This window comes from Chamaea fasciata, unplaced genomic scaffold, assembly GCF_029207755.1.
Source record: "Chamaea fasciata isolate MVZ Bird 193981 ecotype frontalis unplaced genomic scaffold, bChaFas1.0.hap1 SCAF_8, whole genome shotgun sequence".
In the NCBI taxonomy this organism is placed as follows: Eukaryota; Metazoa; Chordata; class Aves; order Passeriformes; family Sylviidae; genus Chamaea; species Chamaea fasciata.
Window position 1 is genome coordinate 12261559 of NW_027094093.1, and position 13183 is coordinate 12274741.

Below are 13183 nucleotides of genomic sequence, written 5' to 3' on the forward strand. Positions count from 1 at the left end.
GACTGATTCCTGCACTTTGTTTGGCTGCATGAATCAGTGAGGTTTTAACTGCTTCAGGGTTTAAGCTGAGGTTAAACTTTATCAAAATACTCATTGTTATATATGACTAGCCTTAAGGTGAAGATAGGAAAGAGTACTGTCTAGTGCTATTGGGCACAATTTCTAGCTTGCAGTATTTTTAGGAGAGGAGTTTTGCATCACACAGAGCATGGAAATGCAGCCAGTTTTCCAAAACATGGTGGTCCCTTTATGATAAAGAAGTGGTACTTGTGTGACCCATGGCATTTTAAGTCTTCTTAGTTAGCACAGCTGCCGCACTTGAAGTCACATTCATGCCACAGATAAGAAAAATGTTTAATCCTTTAGTGGAATATAGAACATTGGGATTGAATTGTGATGCTTCTGACTTGCAGTTACTGTTCAAATTTGATGCACTCATTTTTTGTATGTTTAGGAAACAAATAAATTTTTCTCAGTATGGAGTAACGATTGACTGTTCCTTTGGGATTTTGTTTTCATTTTTAGTTTGGTAGAGAGGGAATGCCATCCTGCTCTCTTGCTTTCTCTGTAGAGACTTCTGCCTGGGTAATTTCCAGTGAAATCATAGGTAGGCAAAGGCAGTCAGAAGAGTCTGAGCTTACTGAGCCTTGAGTTCCATAGGGGGAAGGATCCATGCTTGTGAAGTGTGAAAGACTGGTAGAGCCTCCCTTGCTCAGAAGTTGTTTGTTTAAACAAAGTTTACGCTACCCTGATTTGGACTATTTTGTGTGAGTATTTCACTTGTGTGTGTCGAGAGCTGTGTTTATGTGGCTGCACAGGGTAATACCTGGGTGCATGCAGTGGTACTTGTCAGCACCAGCCCAAAGGCAGGGCAGGCTGCAACGGGAACTGCAGCTGCCGTCCGGCCAGCTGGGCATTTCTGTGTGATCTCCTGCAGGGTACTGTGAGATGGAAGTTTGAAACCCTGGGGAGAGTGAGTCAGTTTTGTACAACTTGGGTATTTATCACTCCTTCCTGCCCACACTGTACACCTTTCCTGTAACTCCAATGATACAGAGCTGTGCCAGAAAGCAACCAGTCACAAACAAACAAACAAACAAACAAACAAACAAACAAACAAACGTGGTTGGTTGCTGTTGAGGCTTACTGATAGCATACAGATCCATGCACGTGTGCACTCTCCACCTACAGAATTAAGGACACAATTATGTCTTGTGCAGCCCCTGTATAGACAGATTTAAGTGGGAATAGTGTAAAAAGTCTTCTGGGGAAGTTGCTATTTTGGCGAGATCATGATCTTAAAGTGGTAATTTATCGTATCCTGACCCTGTGTCATTTTTGTGCAGGAGCTGTGTATCCTGCCCTGTGCCAGTGCAGGCGACAGTCGTTACAGTTGCTGAGCAAGCAGGAGCTGGAGCAGTTTTTCCTTCTCAAGATTGCCCTTTCCAGGGAGATGGATTTTTGGCAGGCTGTACAAGGAAAAGATTGGGTTACTGAGACAGTTCTGGAGGAAACCAGAGTGCAGGGGATCTGAGGGAAATGAGGAAAACCTATTTAACAAAAGGACAGTAACATTTCCAGGAAGGGCGAGAGAAAAAGAAATCAAAAGTGAAACTAATAAAGGGGTGGTCCTTTGATTGAGAGGAGAAGCCATTACCCATTTGTCACAGTGCATATCACGGCACGGTGGCACTTTGAGACTGGAACTGAAGTCTTGGCTCAGGTAAGACACACAAGAAAGGACGGAGGGAAAGATACTTAGACTTGGAAAGACATGGAGACAAACATTTTGGACCTGAAGATGAAAGAGTACTTGTGGTGTTCCTCTGTGCTGTTCCCAGCCTTTGGATGACAGTGCGATTCCTGCCTGTTCAAACGAGGTTTGCTGATCTGTAGATACTAGAGTGTGCCTTTTGGAAGGAATTTGTACGCCTGATTCTACCAAAGGGTATTATATAATTTTGAGTTTGTAAAGATAGGTTGAAATCCATGAATGACTGTTTTCATTGCCAAATTTTAACAAATTTCTGCACTTCTAACTCTCTTCACAATGCTGCCTTGAGGGTCTGCTGAGAGTCTGGCAGCCATACTAAGTGCTGTTTTATTTCCTTCTGCGTGGAAGATTCTGGCAACTTGCATGCTGGGAACCTTTTCATTGAAGGCTGAGTTCTTTACTTTAAAGACCGCGAAGATGTATGAAGTTAATTTTGTTCAAATTCTCCTCTAAATGGGGAAGTATATTACATAAATAATTTCAGAAGAATGCTTAGTTGTCGATTCCCCTGCGTTTACTGAGTGCTGCTACTGAATTTGGTGCTAATAGTTGGCTTTTTTCTTAATTTTAAAAATATCTTCCTGTTTAAAATAAATGGGGGTGAGTTGGAGAAGGACTTCGGAGAAAGGGGGTAAGTCATGGCAGATCAGATCCAGATGGAGACACAGCAGGACAGTGGGACTGAGATATTTTAAATGAAAATATGTAGATGCAGCCATCTCTCACGGTCTTTTAATTAGGGTTTGTGTATGAGAGCAAAAGTGCTGAGCTGTGCTCTATGCTAGAAAGCACTATGTATGCTGCTTAGTTGTCGCCGTAAAACAAAAGCAAAACCTGATTACTTCACGGCTTGTTTACCATTTTTTTCTCACAAGTTCTGTAATAATGAGTTCTCTGAAAATGGAAGTGTGATGTGGCTGAAGTAGGGATCACCTGCTTTATTAGCATTTTATTCCATTGTAACATACTTCTTGGAAGTCACGTGACAATACTGTATCATAAGAAAGGCAGACTTTTCCTGGAACATTAGAGACTGGCTAACTCGCTTTCTTCAGACTTGTCTTCCCATGTAAGTGATTTAAAATTACTACTATTATTAATATTAATGTTGATTTTACTTGTATCAGTTGTGTCTTTAAGTTAGCAAACTGGGAGAGAAAGACAGTGGCGGTTAAATACTGTTTCAATTGTACTCCCTCTAATTACAGACAGGCTTAAATTTAACATATAGGTGGCACATCTCTTCTAACTGCAATAATTTGATGGGTTTGAAACTTACAGCCTGCGAGAAATAAAATGAAAACTCCCTTTACAAGAAAGATTTGTTTTAATAAGCAGTATCTCTTGTATCTTAAATGAAAGGCATGATTTGTGTGAGAAAGAAGATAACTTCATAACTAGCTACCAAGAATATATTATTCTTTCCTGTGTGGTTATAGAAATAAAAAGTCAGGTAGTCCCTGAATCATGAGTTTAAGCACATGAAGAAACTACTGGATTATATGGGCTGAATGATATGGATTCTTGCCTGTTTAAAAGTTTGGTCTGAGTGGATTTAAAGAAAACAGTATTTTGGAGCAGAACACAAATTGTATGTGCTGTGTCACAACCTGTTTCACTGTTTTATCAGTTTACATGAAATTCAAAAGTTTAAGGTTCAGTTGTACATTCACTCGATTCAGTTGTACATTCACTCTTGCTAACCCACACAATGCTGACCTGGGGCATGCCACTAAAAGCTCCTTTGCTGTAGAGAGGTCCTTGGAGGAGAGCAGAATACAATCGTCTGCTAATTATTATTACCAGTTAGTCAGCTGGGCTACCTCGGAGTATTGTTATTGAAACCTTTGCAGTAAGTAAAATGGATTGCAGTATTCCAGTGGTGTAGGAAGTTCTCTTTTGTCATTGTCAACTTTTCTGTCTCCCACTGTGTCTCTGTAAGACACGAGACCTCTTCTAAATGCGTTTATATAATTTCTCTTCAGAGATTCCCAGGTGTCTTAGACCTAGGGCAGAGAAAGTAAAGTGGCACAATGGTCTCTTACCAGAAGGAAGTGGAGACAGGTCCTCTAAGTACCTGTGGGCTGATTTGTCTCAAACATTCTGAGCATTGCGGCAGGAGAGGTGTGATCAGGGGAGAGGTCCTGAGGCAGAGGGGCAGCGCTCTGCTGAGCCAACTCCTGCTCCGGCCCGCAGCCCTGCTCACTTCCCGGGTAAAAGGCTGGCTGTGCACGTGTGAACAAAAAGCACGATCTAATTGAGATAATGGGCATGCACCAGGTTAACTAAGCAGGACATGGGGATTGGCCACACACTCCGTAGTGGTTTTGGTTTGCCAACGCGAGTTTCTTGGGGCTCGTTCCTCTTTAAACGTGATTTCACAGAGGCGGATTGCGCTCTCTTAAGTGGTTTAACAGGGTGTCAATATTCTAAACTAGCCAGCTGATTGGTTCGCTCAGGCCCGGGGGAAGCTGCCAAGGCCCTTGCAGGGAATCACTTTCGTAGCTCGTGGGTTTTTTCCTTAACTAATAAACAAACTACATGAAACCACAACACACCCCTTTCCCCCTTTATGCCCTCTGTGTTCTCTCTGCATCTCCAGACTACCCATGTGGCAGCATCAACACAGGCTCTAAGAACTGGGGATATTCTTTGCTTTCTTCTCTTTTTTGGCTTGCACAGCTATAATGTTTTACCCGTTATTCCTTTTGGAAGTTTATTGTGGTGGGGAGGAGCGTGTGGAGGTTTTTGTGGTTCGTGCGCCAGCACCTTTGTGTAATGGTGGCGTGGCTTGTGAGCCAGCACCTTTGGAGGAATTTGTTGTGACATTGTGAAGTGTAGTGCGCAAAATTAAGGGCTTGTTAGCCTCTCCTCTTGTGGAAGTGTATTGTATAAACCTAAGGGCGTGTTAGCCAATACCTTTTGAGTTTAAATACTGGCCTGGTTGCCGCAGTTGAGAGAACGGTACAATGAAACAATGAGAGCTCCTGACACCTATCTGGTGTCTGTTCACCTTGACAAGAATTTATAACAAGCACCGACATGCCCATGGGTTGTCACATCCGTGGAGGCAGATCTCTTAAGTGTCAGGGGGGAGATAGCTGGAAGGCTTGGTATTTTCTAACTTTCCCTTGTGCTCAAAAGTTCAATCGGTAAGCCGAGTTTAATATTTCTAAAGCTGATGGAGAAAGTGGAGGAGAAGGAAGGTGGTATTCCATGCTCAGCAAAACAGAGATAGTTTGATAAGAGTTCTTCTGGCCTTTTTAAAAGGGTTGATATGATCTGTATTTGTTTTTCCGATTAAAAATTAATTGAGAGCTGAGAACTGAGCTTTACTCAATGCAGATAAACCAAAACAGGAAGAGTGCTTTGGGTATGCTGACCAGAAACAGTCTAAAAAGGAAGGAGAAGCCAGATAGCTTAGAGGAGCTATACTCGTGTAGACTCTTAGTCTTGTTATGATGTAAAAGCTTTGTTGTGGTGTAGAATTTAGCAGTCTCATTTACTACACAGTCTGTATTTCAGACTGGCAAGTGGTTGTTTCTCCCAAATAGTATCAAACTCCAAAAAAAATCCAAATGTGAACAAAACCAGCAGCAGCCTGCCAGGATTGTCCATCCTGCACGTTGGTACTTCCCACTGTCTAGACACACCATAGGAAGCAAGAATGATCTGTGACTTTCTCTGCTAATGACACTTAGTACAGAGGTTTTAATATTCTTTTTAAGTCCAGAGAACTGAGAGAGGTAAGCATCAAAGCTATGGTAGCAAGGCAGCTTCTCTCTATTGAAATACTTCTGCTTGCATGTATTTATTTTGGGCTATTCTACATGATGTGATAACTCATATAAATCATGTTGTTGCACTAGTTTTGCTGACAAATCAATGGCTGTTTGTGTTTAGATCCAAATCCTGATGTGAAATGAGTACAGACTTCCTCAAGCTGCTTTTTGAAGTTTCTGAGGCTTTGGTCACAGAGGAACTGGCAGCTCTTAAATTCCTCACCCTGGAGCATGTCCCCAGGAGGAAGCTGGAAGCCATCCAGGAGCCCAAGGCCTTCTTTGAAGTGCTGCAGGAGAAAGACATGATCGGGGTGGGGAACCTGTCCTTCCTGAAGGAGCTGCTCTACCGGATCAGTCGGATCGACCTCCTGACCGCCCCGCTGGGCTCCAGCCGGGAGGAGATGGAGCGAGAGCTGCAGGTCCCGGGCAAGGCGCAGGTGTCACCTTACAGGTAAACACGGGAGCGTGCAGAACGCAACAGTTCAGTGTCAGCTGTCTTTTCTGTCTGCACCGTTGTCTTGTGAATACCCCAGCACAACTGTATTTATTACACGTCAATTCCTGCCATTGTGAGTTTTAAATTTTGCAGTTCAAATGTTTAATTGTGGTGTTTACTTCTTACAGCTTTCTTGAAGGTCTCTCTGTTCTTTGTTGTCAGGCAACTGCTGTATGGAATTGCAGAGGACTTGAGTCCAGAAGACGTGTCAAGTGTGAAGTTCCTGCTCCAAGAACAATTACCAAAGAACAAGCTCCAGGAAAATTCTGTATGAAAAGTGGTCTTGAGTTTTTTTGCTAGTTCAGAGTCCTCTAGTTCTTGCAAGAAGGGAGGAAAGAGAAAGCAGTTTGCTCTCATGAAAACCTGATTTGAAAGAATTGTGACGTTAGCTAATAGCTGTTGTGTGAAAGAATGGATCCTTATTTTTTGCATTATATCCTTGCCTTTTTTGCTCTCCTGATTCCATTTTCTCTCCACCACCTGACTCCTCAATCTTGTCTTCCTGCAAAATCCATCATGCACTTCCTTTAATCTTTGCTTGGCATTTATAAGGCAAATGTCTTTGTAAGACATATGCTATACCTAAGAAGAGTGATGCTTGCTAAAGGAAAAACAATGTTTTGGAGACAGAAAATCGAGTTCTAATGTGAGTTCAACCACGAATTTTTGTGTGTCAGTGGGTAAATTTTTCTCTTTACTGTTATTTGTATGAACAACATATACTTACTGGGTTAACTTTCCGTCAAAAGTATTAAGAGCTTGGGTGGGCTAGTTTAATATTTGTAATGAGCTGTTATAAAAGTGCTTGGTATTATTAAGAACCTTCCTTAAAAGTCCTGTTTATATTGTGGCACATAGAGGAAAATTACCAGGTTTACCTCCAACTTGGTGGACAATTGAACTTTAATAAACAAAATTAGTGCTGAACAGCTTTTCTGTAATAGAAGATGCCAAATGGCATAGCTGCAGGACGTAGCAGCATTTCATCAGAGCACAAAGGCACAACAGGATGTTATGTTATCCTCATCAGTGCTCTGTACTGCTGAAACAAAGCAGGATAGCCTAGTTATAGGCAGTTTCTAACTGTCCTGCTTTAACCTTCGTGATGATGTGTTTATTCAGTTGCATTGCATCTTGACCCTTGCTTTAATGAGTTTTGGAGGAAAAAGTAATAGGTCTTTAGCTGGTCAGTCTCTGGGAATGAGGATGTTATCTTCTGCCCTGTTGCAAAGGTGCCAGATACTGCAGTCATCACACTGGATGAGTTTGGTTTATGTGTTTTTGTTTTACCAGTCAATGTTGCAGATCTTTCTGGAAATGGAAATAAAGGAGATAATTAAAGAAGATAACCTGAGAATGCTGAAAGATCTGTTCCAGAGAGTTAGACCTGACTTAAAGAAAAAAATTGATGCCTATGAAGAAAAAAAAAAGGGTATATTTATTTAATCTTCTGTTTAAGAACAGAACTGGGGTCTTTTGTGGGTTTTATGGCTTCATCCATGGCGGCTTACAAGTTCAGTGATAACAGAGAGACCTTTTGGTATCCTAGGATAGGCAGAACAGACCTGGAGAACTGTGATTTCTGAAGTTTTCTGCTACTTCATTATCCCATCATGGATTCCTGTATCTATCCTTGAAGTATGTTCTGTGCCTTGTAAATGGTCGTCTTCTGCCTTCTCTTTGCCTTAAATGCAGTTGATCTGTTCAGGAAAAAGCGTGGTGCTGGACCAGCATAACTTCCAAGTCACTGTAAGAGACATGAAGTGACAGCTGACCGGGGGAAACTTGTGTTGGGAGACTGTCGCAGCACTATCTTCTGTTAGCCAGGCCCTTTGCTCTTGGTCAGAGGAAAGGCCCTGAAAACCTGTCCCTTGGCTAAAGTGTACCTTTCTGTAAACAGATGGGAAATCTCAAGGACTTTAGTATATCCGGGCTGTTGCAGCTAAGGTGGTGCTTTCTGGCACCACAGCTGGGTGTTCCTTTGGGAAACAGGGTATCTCAGTCAATAACAACTTCTTTCTGAATGACTCAGCCCTGAGTTTCCTCAGATACATTTAAACAGTCCAGGCAGTACCCTGCAGAGCTACCAAGTAGTTTTCCCTGCATGTGTTTGTGCTGCTGTCCTCTGCTGGTGTCTGTAAAAGAGTAGAAGATAATTACCAAGGGAGGCTAGTGCAAGCAAGTCCTGTGTCAGGGGAATTCTAGTTTTTCTAGTTATTCTTCAGGAATTCTTCAGGTTTTCTAGTAGTATTATTATTATTTTGTCCTCTTGATAAGTAGAAAAAAAGCATGTTGTGTAGAGCTTGTTGCCCTGACAGTTAAATTTCATTTAAACACATTTTTGTAACTTGTAAAATGAGTGCTGTGATTTTGTTTCCTTGGTTAGAGTCATGATTTGATGGTTTCTCCCCTTTTTTCAGGGAGTTGTATTCAAATAAGTGCTCTGAGGAGATCTTTCGTTATGTTGGTATTTGCATCCTTGCATCCACTCACACAGTAAAGTTCTCTGGAGAAGAGAGAGTAGCCTCAGAAGTAAATGGACCAGCATTTTGTACTATTGTACAAAAATGGGTCTCCTCTTTCACTTATATATCCCACAGTGGAGATGCTGGTGAATGGCTTGCCTGGCATGATTGCTCACATTCAACCTTTTATTATCTGCATCCTGCTACCAGTAGCAGAGCAGAGGAGCAGAGAAGCAATAGAGCACAGCCCTGCAGGGCTTCTATAATAATCAGTGGTCTGTGAAACTGGAGCTGTGCTTGGCCCAGCTCTACAAAATGCTGGTGTCTCACTGCTGTGAAAACCCCTCCACGTCACTCCTTGTTCTGGCTTTTTGAGTGTTGAAATATACACAGTGGAAGATTTATCCTTTTAGTTCTAAAATGTTTTGTTTATCTTCTCCTTCTTAGAAAATTATTCTAGGGAAGAGGTCCGTTATCCTGTGTCTGTGCATCCAGAGGAACAAGGAGCAGAGGAGGGGGCAGCAAAACAGGTGAGAAATACCTCAAGATTACCTTTAAAGTGTTTATCCATCTCCTGGGAGAGAGAGCATAAATTCATAACAATAAGCAGGTGGAACAGGCAAGATGGAGGGGTTCTGGCTCTATATGTAGGCCTTGGAAGAATTCCTAACAAATTCTATTTTCCAAACAAGACCAAACCTTTGTGGGGACCTGGTTGTCAGCAACCTTTTAAGCAATAAATGAACGAACAGTTGAGTGAAAAAAAACCAATCCTAATGGAGACTGGGACATTAAAGTCCTGGCCAGGATACTCCTGCATAGATGTGAAGGGAACAGCAGAACCCACTACCTCACTGGAATTGCACAAGGACCTTCAGAGGAAATGGTGGGCTCCAGGAACTTTTGCTGTGCACATGCAAATTTGTGTTTCTGGATCCTTTTTCCCATGTCAAAATCATATCCTGACAGAAGGGAGAGAGCGAGACAATGCAGATACTGCTCACCTGCAGCTAAATTGTATCCACAGAATTTTCCTTTCTTGTTTCTTGGCCTTTGTGATTTTTTTTTAAATTTATTTTTTGGGTGCTCAGATAATGATAGACCAGCAATCTCTATATAGTGTATTTCTCTTTTGAATGCTTGGCTCTGCTTTCCAAATGTTTTTTGTTGTTGTTGTTTTCTTGTTCCTGCAGCATAGGAAAATATACAAGATGAAAAACAACCCCCATGGTTACTGTTTAATTCTTAACAACTACATTTTTAAAAATCCATGTCACAACAGAGAGGGAACATTGCAAGATGGAGGTAAGTACTTTTTGAATCCAATTACTGTTTTTTTTTTTTTTCTCTGATAATTCTCCAAAGCAATTATCTAATCTTTGCTGTGAAGAAGAATCATGTCCATGGTACTCCTTGGCCTCCAGAGACTGGAGGGAGTCACTGTACCAATTGGAAATATGCCACTTCTAACATTTAGCTGATGACTTAAAGAAGGATCTCCTTTTTATTCTAGGAAAAAGGCATTATCTTAATTGGTTATATATAGAAACTAGTGAAAAAGTGATTACTATTCCACCCTTCCAATTTTTGATTGTTTTTTTAGTTCTTAGCTATCACAGAAAAACATGTTAAGTCCTCAAATTCTCTTCAATGCTCAAATAAGTGCTCTGTAACTTTCCTTAAAGCCTGTCTTCCTGCAAGTCACTTTTAAGATAAACAAGAGTAAAAAAGTAAAATCAGATTCCTGAAAGGACATATGACAGATATTTTAACTCCATCCAGTCCATTTACAGGCAGTTTTCTTCCCAGCTACCTTCTCTCTGCCCACACAACAATTAGGCCACCATTTGCTGAGAAGTCTTCATAGCATTTGTGAGCAGGTTACTCTGACTTCCTTCTTGCTGCATCGACCATTCTCACAGAATGAGGGACCTGCTTCATTTAAGAGTGGCAGAATTTGTCATTCTAAAGAGGTGGCACTTCTTTAACTTGCCAAGTGTTGTTCTTAGGCATCTGAGACTACTATGAAATGCATCGTTAAAGCTTGCTTTAACAGAGTAAAATTGACTAATTTGTACACATACAACATAGAATCTGAAACCTGTTTTTGTTTTAGATAGCATGATACTTAACTCAGTCGTGTTTAAAAAAAAAATTAGCCAAATTAGGCATTTGGGTTTTTCTAATAGGATTTAGCAGGCTGAGAGCCAGTCAGGTGATTTTACTGGTGGGATCTGAACACTTCTGCTAATATCTGATCTACCACACAGACACTGATGTTTCAGCATCTTCCTTGTCACTGTATATGTTTAACAAGTTCCTTCTGATTTTTTTTCCCCAGAGGCTGTGAAGAGGGTCTTTACATGGCTTCAGTTTAAAACAGTTGAGTTCATGAATCTAGAAGGAAAAACAATGTATGACACAGTTAAAGAATACAGCAAAAAAGATCATAGAAATATGGACTGTTTTGTTTGCTTCATTTTCTCCCATGGTGAAAAAGACAAAATAAAAGGTGTTGATGATGAGTGCGTAAATATTGAAGATTTAGTCTCCTGCTTCACTGGAACTAATTGTCCTTCTCTTGCTGGCAAACCCAAGGTGTTTTTCATCCAGGCTTGCCAAGGCTCTGTACATCATCCATCTGTTACAGTAGAACCAGACTCTTGTGGACATCTTGAGGTGGATGCTAGTCCTTTGACGTCCATTCCTGATAAGGCTGATATCCTGATTGGCATGGCTACAGTGGAGGACTGCTTGTCCTTCCGCAGTCCTAAGACTGGCAGTGTTTACATTCAATCCCTCTGTCAGAAGATGGAGTTGCTTTGCCCACTGTAAGTTCTAACTCTAATTCTTGTACATTTGAGGTATTGCAGACATGCATACTTAAGTGTGCTGTGCTGAAACACAGTGGTTTGCATTTGTGCAATTAATGCTTTTCACATGCAGGACAGTGGAGAACAGTATTTATTCTGAAATTGGGCACTGTTAGTCTTCTACAGATGAGCCAAAGTATAAGTGACTTCCCCTGGTTTTCCTGTGACAAAACCAGGGTTGTAATGCTGCAGCATTACACACAAACAAGTGTGTGTGTGTAATGCTGCAGCATTACACACAAACAAGTGTGTGTGTATGTGTCTTTTTTAACTTTTTTTTTTGACTGATAAATTATTTTTCTTCCAGTGACACCTGATTAGAAGTGACTTTGTTGAGCGATTATACAGACAAAACCCTCCAGTGTTCTGCAGGCATAATTTTCATTGTTGCCTCCCACCCATCCCCCCATAAACTTCATTCAAAAAGTAGAATTTCCCTTCAGATATCATTTTCTCATGGTGTCCAGAAGAAGACATGGAGAATGTATAGGTTTGTTTCATCTTGGTGACCTCTTCTGGCTGTAACCAAAGCACTGCAGTGGAGGTTGCTTTTATTTCCCCAAAACACACTGAATTGTGTGGTTATTCAATGGAATGTGCAATTTCAGTGGCAGTAGGGTGAGGAAAATACCAGCCTTCCTTGGGATACCACTTTACTGGGGCAAACACACATCACCTTCTTGGCCCAGCTGCAAGTACGATGCGTTTCAATGTAACTTCTCTCCATTTTTGTTCAAGGCGCATGGATCTCACAGCCATCCTGACAGAAGTGAACAATGAAGTGGCAAAAAGAGAATTAGCAGGATCTAAGCAGATGCCAAAGATAACATCAACACTACTGAAGCAATTGATATTTGAAGTTCCACAATGAAAAGCAGACAAGTAAGAATACACTCCATTAGGAATGACATCTGGAGTGGGCTTTGACAGGGAAGAGAATTTACATGAGAAATTATCTGGATCTGTGTAGTAGTCCCAGCCCTTTAAGGAGACATAGGACCTAAACTTCCATATTGAATCAGTCTTCCAACGCCTGGATCTGCAGCGGTCGGGTAAGGCTGTGGAAATCTTCAGATCATCGGGCTTTTTGTCCTGCAGAAGCAGTGGAGAATGTTCAGTCTGGGTTTCAAGTGAGAAAGGACTTTCAAGCAGTGTTGTAAAAGTTATTGGAAATGTCAGTGAAGTCCCATTTGTGTCTGAGTTGTTTTAAGTCCCTAAAATCTGAAAAACTTGAACAGATTCAGAATGCTGGATGCACTCCCAGGCAGCATGCGTAAGGTTGTAACTGCTTTACCCAGAGGTGAATGATTGTCTGTCTCTGGAAGCTATAATTGTTCATGGAAAGTAACATCCTGCTCCAGAAGGACCAAAACCCCATGATGATGTTAATTTGGTTCTTTTCTTCTAAATATTTGGTTTGGTTTATGCCAATCATTTACTTGAATAAGCAGCACAACTGTGTAAGTCTTTCAATAATAAAGGTTCTCGCTTCGTTATTTCCCAGAGCTCTCAGGGCACAGTGTGTCTTGAATGTCTATGGAATACTGGAAGGGAGCTCTGTAATCATGTTTCTGTTAAAATAAATTACCTTGGTTTTTATATCACCTCGGTTTGTGGTTTGTTCCTCTCTTGGATGAGCTTTCTGAGGGACAGTCAGCATGACAAACACTTTTACCCCAGCAGAAGTCATTTTGCTCTTGTTGCAGTGTTTGTTGGCAGCCACCCAAGGGGCAGCAGCTGGAGAGATGGTAGAAAAGAATAAGTCCAGGACTGTCAGGATAATGGCAGCTGAT

General features: G+C 41.3%; 1 protein-coding gene across 2 annotated transcripts; it reads left to right on the forward strand.

The window, feature by feature from the left end:
• Positions 1 to 1631: 1631 nt before the first annotated feature.
• On the forward strand, positions 1632 to 12994 carry LOC136293208 (caspase-8-like). Of its 2 annotated transcripts, none has more exons than XM_066189688.1 (8): positions 1632 to 1723; positions 5678 to 6007; positions 6215 to 6320; positions 7346 to 7484; positions 8965 to 9047; positions 9711 to 9822; positions 10859 to 11348; positions 12129 to 12994. In XM_066189688.1, the coding sequence occupies exons 2-8, from the start codon at positions 5697 to 5699 to the stop codon at positions 12259 to 12261; spliced, it is 1374 nt and encodes a 457-aa protein (XP_066045785.1). In that variant the 5' UTR covers positions 1632 to 1723; positions 5678 to 5696; the 3' UTR covers positions 12262 to 12994. The 2 variants fall into 2 exon arrangements, with proteins under 2 accessions (XP_066045785.1, XP_066045786.1); XM_066189689.1 differs by lacking the exon at positions 1632 to 1723 and adding an exon at positions 2826 to 2843.
• Positions 12995 to 13183: the final 189 nt, after the last annotated feature.

Coding starts and splice junctions, on each gene's coding strand:
- LOC136293208 (XM_066189688.1), top strand. CDS start 5,697: ATGAGTACAGACTTCCTCAAGCTGCTTTTTGAAGTTTCTGAGGCTTTG. Junction 6,008..6,214: donor GCGCAGGTGTCACCTTACAG/GTAAACACGGGA, acceptor CTTTGTTGTCAG/GCAACTGCTGTATGGAATTG. Junction 7,485..8,964: donor CTATGAAGAAAAAAAAAAGG/GTATATTTATTT, acceptor TCTCCTTCTTAG/AAAATTATTCTAGGGAAGAG.